The sequence below is a fragment of the Dama dama genome, chromosome 30 (assembly GCF_033118175.1).
Source record: "Dama dama isolate Ldn47 chromosome 30, ASM3311817v1, whole genome shotgun sequence".
Taxonomy (NCBI): domain Eukaryota; kingdom Metazoa; phylum Chordata; class Mammalia; order Artiodactyla; family Cervidae; genus Dama; species Dama dama.
Genome location: NC_083710.1, coordinates 70,400,146 through 70,408,417, shown reverse-complemented (window position 1 = coordinate 70,408,417; position 8,272 = coordinate 70,400,146). Strand labels below are relative to the sequence as shown.

Here is an 8,272-nt window from a genome sequence, read left to right as displayed (position 1 = left end):
TCATTATATCTGTAATAACCAGATTTCCAAATAAGGTCACATTTGAAGGTACTAGGGTTTAGAATTTCAGCATATGAATAGAGTGTTGGGGTGGAGGAAACACATAAAATTCTGTTACCTTGGACAAATTATTTTACCTTTGTGTATCTTAATTGCTAATACCTATGATTTGGGGTTGTTGTGAAATACAAAGGCATAATGAGCATTCCATAACTGTTAGCTATTATTATGAATATGGTTTTTGTTTCATCTGCAGTACTTTTTAAAAAACAGTACACTTGTTATTATTTTATTGCAGCAGTCTATGGGGTCCATGTCTCTGGGGGACCACCTATAACCACTTCCTAGAACTTCTGATGACTCTCTTAGATAATAGTACTACTATTTTGTTGTTCCTCCCAGGGAGTGCTAGTGGCAAAGAACCCTCCTACCAATGCAGGAGTCATGAGAGATGTGGGTTTGATCCCTGGGTCAGGAAGACTCCCTGGAGGAGGGCATGGCAACCCACTCCAGTGTTCTTGTCTGGAGAGCTACAGTCCGTAGTGTTGCAAAGACTGAAGTGACTTAGCCCAGCACAGCACACTGTTGTGTTGTCTCGTTGTTGTTCAGTCGCTAAGTCATATCTGACTCTTTGAGATTCCACGGACTGTAGCCCTCCAGGCTCCTCTGTTCACGGGATTTCCCAGGCAAGAATACTGGAGTGGATTGTCATTTCCTTCTCCAGGGCATCTTCCTGCATCAAGGATCAAACCTGCATCTCCTGCATTGGCAGGCGGATTCTTTACCACTGAGCCACCAGGGAAGCCCAAATATTAACCTGATTCAAAAGATGATATTTGCATTCTGCACCCAGTTGAGCTTTGAATGGGTGGCTGAGTGAAAATAATAAATAAAAATATCACTGTGTATTTGGCTAAAACCCACACACAGAACAAGCGGGTAGGAAAGCTCCAGTCCCTCTCACTCGGTCTTTTGAGTTGCCTGGAATCTCTGTGTTGGTTGGTTTGTCTTTTTAGCTTTGCAGTATCTTGTTTGGTTATGATTTCTTTTTTCTTGTTCTATACCCATCCCTCTTGCTGGCATACAGGAAGTAGGTAATCCAGGTCTGTGTTCTGAGGGGATGTGATTCTTTTTTGCTGCCTGAATGGGCAGTAATCATACTTATGCTGTCAGTTCTTGTGTGACAACCTCACATTTTGTGATTCTGTACCCACCTCTTTTCCGGAGGATAAGTATATTTGAACACCCGATATCTAACGTAAAGAAAAGCAGTGTTCCTTATAGCCTAATCCGAGATGGCTTCCTTGCCTACTGGAGAAGCCAGCGTAAGCAGGCATGGCCATTTGACAAATAGGTTTCCCTTCCCACAACACCCATCTCCAGGCTTTTATAAATCAGTCTGACATGGGGTTCTGTCTGCCTGAGCGTATTTGTCATTTCTGCCAGAGAAGCCAAGATGAGTCAGGCCGACATTATTTTTCTGTATTTGGAAAGAAGTGAATGAACCCTTTTAAAACACCCTAATGTCACACGTTCTTGTTCTGGGTTATGGCTGTATAAAGTGGCATTCAGATGGATAGATCCTTTCTATGACCAAGGGACTAAATTAAAATTTTAAATTAAAATGATAATCAGATGTGGTGGGATCTATTCTCCTAACACATGAAGATGCTCTGTCATATTCACATTTGAATTTTTCAACATAGAGTAAGATTTGGAGATTTCAAGTAGAGCTACTTTTGTGCTTATATATTTTTGACAAAAATTAAATGGGATTTCTTCCTGTTTAACTTTCTTCCTCCCCATCCCCCAGTTTTAATGAGATAGAGTTTACAGATAACTTTTTTCTTTCTGAATAAATGACACATTGAAAATAAACATAAAAGGATAATAATTCACTCGGAAAGAAAAATCAGGGAAAGTAGAGAGGCTCTGAGAATATATCTAATCACATACAGCAGAGACACAGAATAAAGGGAAACAAAACACACAGCAGATACACAGAATAAAGGGAAGCAAAGTAGAGAGTTTCTGATAATATATTTAATTACATACAGCAGAGACATAGAATAAAGGGAAAAAAGATTTGACTTTAACTTTTTTTAACAGGGGTGGTCTGAATACTAATAAATTGTAACAACAATTTTGAAAATCTAACAATTTTGAATATTCATTCAAAACTTTTGCAACTTATCGTCTAAAAAATTTTTAAAAGATTGTCTTATCTAATCATTTAAAAGAGGAGAAAAAGATAGCATTTAGGGAATTCCAGGTATCTTCCAAATGCCTGCTTCCCTAAACTTATGTACTTCCCAATCATTACGGAAAATACAAAGAGAACATCTAAATCCTATAGAAGGTCATTGCTTTGGAAAAATTATGGACAGTTTAGTATCTGCTCCAAGAGGTAGCTGAGTATATGACCTCAATGTATAGAATTAATATAATTAATGAATAGAGTTAATAGTCTATTCAAGATGTGTGCAATATCTAATTCTGATCTTTCATGTTAACTTATAGCCTTTCCTCTTTTCATTTTGAAGTGAAGTCACTCAGTCATGTCCGACTCTTTGCGACCCCATGGACTGTAGCCTGGCAGGCTCCTAATATGAAACTGAACACCAGACATTACAGAGTCTGGTGAATCCACATGCCTGATAAAACACGTATATTTCCCAAATAACTAAGATGCATGACTAAGTGCTGAATTCCACAACTCACACTAAGGAGAAACTCTCCTTAGTGTGCATTTAGGACATCCTGGAGTCAACCTGCCATGGATGGATAACTCCAAATGCAAGGACTTCAGCTCCATCCGATACTGTTTCACCAGGTATTGACTCCATATTCACTGTTACCATTCTAGATAATGAGCTTTCCCCCATTCGAAAACTTTTATTTAAAACACTCAAAAATCCTCCATAACCTTCAACCACACTGTGCTTACTGAACTAAAGCCTTCTATTTCCTTCTGAATAGAAACGCCTCCTGCCCAGACCTCGCGCAGCTAGGGATTTGAGTGCAATAGACAATTTCAAAGACAGTGCTTTCTACCTAACAATTGGTGCATTAGGCTAAAATGTTCACACAAATGCAATAGCAACAGAAGGGGTTTGCAAGGCGATGACAAGGTCCTTCATTTACCTGGATCTGGGGAATGATGAATGAGCGGTAGCAGAATATTCTTCTGGCCCTTTGGTTTACCTTGATCGTCTCACAGAACGCAAATTGACACTATACCCACATTTCTATGGTATTTATTTCCATGGTCATGATGTGAGGGCTTTTTTCAATCTGAATAGTGTAAAAGGGGAAACATATTACTGCAAAGAGACATTATTGTGCAGTGAATGTATAAACAGATGGGAAGAATGGACAGACATGCTCATAATAGAAACTGAAAGCTCCTCATTTTGTCCCGATTGTCTACCCTTCCTTTTTAAACAACCTTCCTTTTTTCTGGCTATCAATACAGAGTTCTTTTTGGTAAAATGAAGTGCATTCATGATGCCTGAAAGAAGCTTTTAAAGTTGATCTGTGCCCACACAAAAGAGAAGCAGCGCTGAGTCCAACCAGTGGAGGAAACAAACTTGGTCCATGTTCATTACTCATGGCTCGACACGTCGGCCTCCATATCGTTTTGTAAAGAATCAGATAAACTTTCCTCATGATAAACAACTGAAATAATTTTTCTTAGCTGTCAGCTCCCTTTCTCCCTTTCCGAGCCTTTTCTCACACCCTTCCCTGCTCGTAAAAGCCACCGCGCGCAGCTCTTTGGTCTGATAAATGGGCTCCTTTCAGCTGGTGGCAGGCTTCAGGAAAATGAGATAATCCTGGGTAATGTGGACACAGTTTTCATTTCATGTCACCCAATTAAACTGCAATTATCCGGAGTGCAACAGCAGAAAAACTGGAAAGAATGGCCAGAGAATGAGGCACGGAGGCTCCCTGGGGTTCTTTATACCACGCACATCAGCCTAGATTTGTTCTGTTCTGATAATAAAGTGCCGGCCTCAGCACTCAGCCACACAAAACTGTGATCAGACCAGCCGCCACCTGTAGCTGCACACGAAATGGACCCACACGTCCTGAGACACAGCAGTTCGAACCACCGGCCTCTTCTTGTTCCAAATTTGCCTCCAAAGCCAAGGTCTATGCAGCCACCACGCACATCCCTTCCCCAGGCGGAACCAGGTGGAAGGTGTTTTCATTTTGTTCGCCAGCGAATAGAATGTGTTCTCCCCCACGACAGTCTCAGCACCACACGAAACAGTGTCCCCAGAACCAATCATTGCATAATAAGAGAGTGATGATAACTTTGATTATAACCACATTCTAATAAATCATGCAGAGCTATATTAGTCTGAGGCCTGACTAGATATACAAATTTCAGTGAACAGCTGGCTCATCAATTAGGTTTTTTTTTCCTTCATTTAAATGTGATGATATTCAGCCCTGCAAAGAACTGCAACTATGGAATGGGAAGTAGATAAAAGGATATATCATCTTGTATTTATAAGTTACAGTCTTTCAGATTCTGCAGTAGGATAGGTCATTAGACTTTCAGTGGAGGAATTGCAAGCAAATGCAAACATTAAGGGTGAGGCTTTAATGTAAATAACTACAGCCACAGCCAGGGAAGCAGTTGAGAGAAGAATGAAAATAGTAGAATTCACTAAGGAGAAAAACAATACAGCGGAATGGAAATGACCTTTGAGTTTGACATCGTCAGAATACAGCAAGATAAAATAAGGCAGGTCCCAAACTCATAGACTCCAAAATAAAATTTTCATCATCCATAACATAAATCTTCAGATTTATTAATACATTCTGAAAATAAACTGTACAATTTTACCAGCTGATCTATTTAGTGATGAATCAACTACTTTAATCTCATAAAATGATTCTCTTGTGTGCCATTGGGCTCTATAGCTCTTCTTCCTTCCTCTTTTTGAAATGGATCCCATCTTAATCTTTCTCAAAATCGCCATTTATGACTCCAGAAGGTAGGAAATGTGAGGGAAGAGTCACTCAAAGTTGGTTTTAAGCAGCATGACCCCCCTGAGTGCAGCCATCAATGGGCCTGGGGCCCTGTACCCTCTGCTAGGTTCTCGCCCAACAGAGATAAAGACCACCACCCATCCTAGGAGATCTTGCCTGTCTCCCCTTCACCCCAGGTGATATCAGAAGCCCAAGGCCATCAAACAGGCATGAAAGAGCATAGCATTGCCATCACACAGGAAACATAAAAAAACAAAAACAAAAACAAATGGAGCATTGTTGAGATGAATTTGAAAATTGGTCCACTCTTCAATACTCATAAATTCAACAATAATCACAGTGATGATGCTCACATAAGACAATATGTACATGTCTTTCATCTAGGCTCAAAGCACTGGACAAGTCATGGTCTGGGCTAAGATCCTATCCCGTGTAGCTTTATGGGAGACTCCACACCATTACAATAACATAATGACACTGTGATAACAATAATAATACCTTATGTTTACCCAATGCCTATCTGGGAAATCTAAAGCAGTTCAGAGATGCTAATCTAATTAGACTCCAGGTCCCTGTCAAGCAAGTAGAGGGTGGGTGTTTCTCATTCAAATGCTGTTTGAGAAATGATGGGAACAGTAACATCTACCACCTCCCTTCCTCCTGGGTATTTATGAACATAAAGGAAAAAAAAAAGATAGCTCAGATTTAAATCTCCTAACTACACGGAAGAACAATGATAATAGTTGACTATAATAATACTGTTTAGATCACTTTTCATCTGATATATTTGTCTTTAAAATTATAGGTTGAATTCATATCCTGCCTTCATTCATGGGAGATTTTTCACAACGCTCCAACACAGGGAAGAAAAGATGGTCATGTTCTGTGGGAAACAGTCTTCTTTTTTTCTGCTGAAGAATCTAACATGGTTCCATCTGCCATTCCTCCTAGGCCATAATTTCTCCTTTCCTGAGGACTTCCCCTTAAACACTTCACAGATTTAGATTATGTAAACCCGGAGCTTTGGAAATGGATATTTTGGATTTTGGAAACACTGAATTCAGGATACTAACAAAAAAAAAAAAAAAAAGACTAATAATAATAAAACTACCTTTGGCTCAATCTGGGAAAAGCTCATATTTTTAAAAATAGCTACGTAAGGAGCCGTCTTCCGGAAAGTGAGAAAGGGCGTGCTGGCTGGGCGGGTTGGGGGCGCCGGGCGAGGTTTCTGTGGCTGGGGGACGCGCACGGGGCCGGTGGGGACGCTGCGACCCCTGTTCCCTGCCTGACTCACGTGCGGGTCCTGAGCCGGCCCCCGCGCTGCCATCTAGGGAGCTGGTGAGCAAACTGCTGCACTTGCACTTTAAAGACAAGAAGACCAAAGTCAGTGGGGATGCGCTGCAGCTCATGGCCGAGCTGCTGAAGATCTTCGTTGTAGAAGCGGCCATCCGCAGTGTCCGGCAGGCCCAGGCAGAGGAACTGGACCATGTGGATGTGGAGCAGCTGGAGAAGGTGCTGCCTCAGCTGCTTCTGGACTTCTAGGGTTTCCACCCTCACTGTGACTGCCTGCTGGGAGTCGTAGCCTCTGGCTGCAGACATGACAGAAGCTGCTGACCCACAATGTTCTCCTCCAGCTCCCAGCAAACCACCCCTCTTCCCCAGGTCATCCCTTCTGCCTGCTGCTGACGGCCAGGACACAGCATGCGGAGGGGAGAGGTCGCTGACAGGATGAGGGGCCAGGTGCCTGGGTGGGTGCCCTACCCACCCCGCCCCCGGGGGCAGCCAGGTGCCCACTGGTGTGAGAGAAGCACTCGGTCACTGGGAAGCGGGTGGCGGGAGACCCGCCCACCTAAACAGGTGGCCCACATGTCCTCTGCACACACACAGAATGGTGTGGTTCTGCCACTGGTACCAAAGCTAGTGTGTCACCTTCCAGCCATCCGATACTCCCCTCAAAAGATGCTTCCCTGAGCTATATATTTGTTTTCAACAAAGCAACATCAATAAATCAGAGCCACCTCCCCCCCCCCCAAAAAAAAAAAAAAATAGCTACGTATAAAGGAACCTCCATAAAGTACTATACGTATTAAATAGACAAATGCAATGTCAGGAGAGTTTACATAGAACCCCTTCCCTTCCATCAATTACTAGATACTTCATTTTAAAACAATCTCAAATTGAGAGCCATAACATTTATCATAGTCTGTAACCATGTTTAAACAACATGGTGATATTTGTTATTTATTTACTTTCCCCCCACTAGAAAATAAACTCCATAAGGGCAAAGACTATGTCTGTCTCATTAATTGTATCACCATGTGTTTAGTTCCTAGATGTTAAATACCTTTTGAATGAATGGAGGAAGGATAGAGGAGGCTCCGGCATAGTAAAGTAGCTGAGTACCTGGACTTTGAGGTCAGCAGAGTTTGAAATACTTTTTGAATCAGTTTGGATCAAGACTTCTCTGCTTGCTAGGTTTAGAAGCTTGAGCAAATCACTTAAGCTCTTTGAACCTCAACTTTCACATCTGTAAAATGGCAACTGTATGTTTTACGTGTATCATAAAGATTAACTGAAACGATGTAGATAAGTTCTTTATCACAGTGCCTAAATGCTTAATAGTTACAAACTGCTGCTTCGGGGATTTTTTGTTTCAAAAATAGAATGCTGCTGCTGCCAAGTTGCTTCAGTCACGTCCAACTATGTGCGATCCCATAGACGGCAGCCCACCAGACTCCGCCGTCCCTGGGATTCTCCAGGCAAGAACACTGGAGTGGGTTACCATGTCCTTCTCCAATGCATGAAAGTGAGAAGTGAAAGTGAAGTCACTCAGTTGTGTCCAACTCTCAGCGACCCCATGGACTGCAGCCCACCAGGCTCCTCTGTCCATGGGATTCTCCAGGCGAGCGTATTGGAGTGGGGTGCCATTGCCTTCTCTGAAATAGAATGCTAATTTGACCCAATTTTTAAGGCCATTGTGTATACTTGGTGATCCATAGTTGCTTGAAACCACAGATGTGAAACCCCTGGATAAAGAGAGATAACTGTACTTCGCCATTTTGTATAAAGGGACTTGAACATCATTGGATTTTGGTATCCGAGGGGTTCCTGGAAACAATCACCCTGAAGACAAAGGAACAACTGTGTTTTCCAAACGTGCACCTTCCCCTTTGCTCCTCGCTGTCCACTTACCACTAAGAATCATCCTCCAATATAGACACATGGCTTCCTTCTCAGGCACTATAAGCCATGGCACTGCTTAGCTCAGCTG

At 42.2% G+C, this 8,272-nt stretch overlaps 1 protein-coding gene across 1 annotated transcript; it reads left to right on the top strand.

Moving 5' to 3' along the window:
* Positions 1 to 4,700: 4,700 nt before the first annotated feature.
* Positions 4,701 to 7,019, top strand: LOC133049354 (centromere protein X-like). The gene is made up of 2 exons (XM_061133333.1): positions 4,701 to 4,753; positions 6,189 to 7,019. The coding sequence occupies exons 1-2, from the start codon at positions 4,701 to 4,703 to the stop codon at positions 6,541 to 6,543; spliced, it is 408 nt and encodes a 135-aa protein (XP_060989316.1). The 3' UTR covers positions 6,544 to 7,019.
* Positions 7,020 to 8,272: the final 1,253 nt, after the last annotated feature.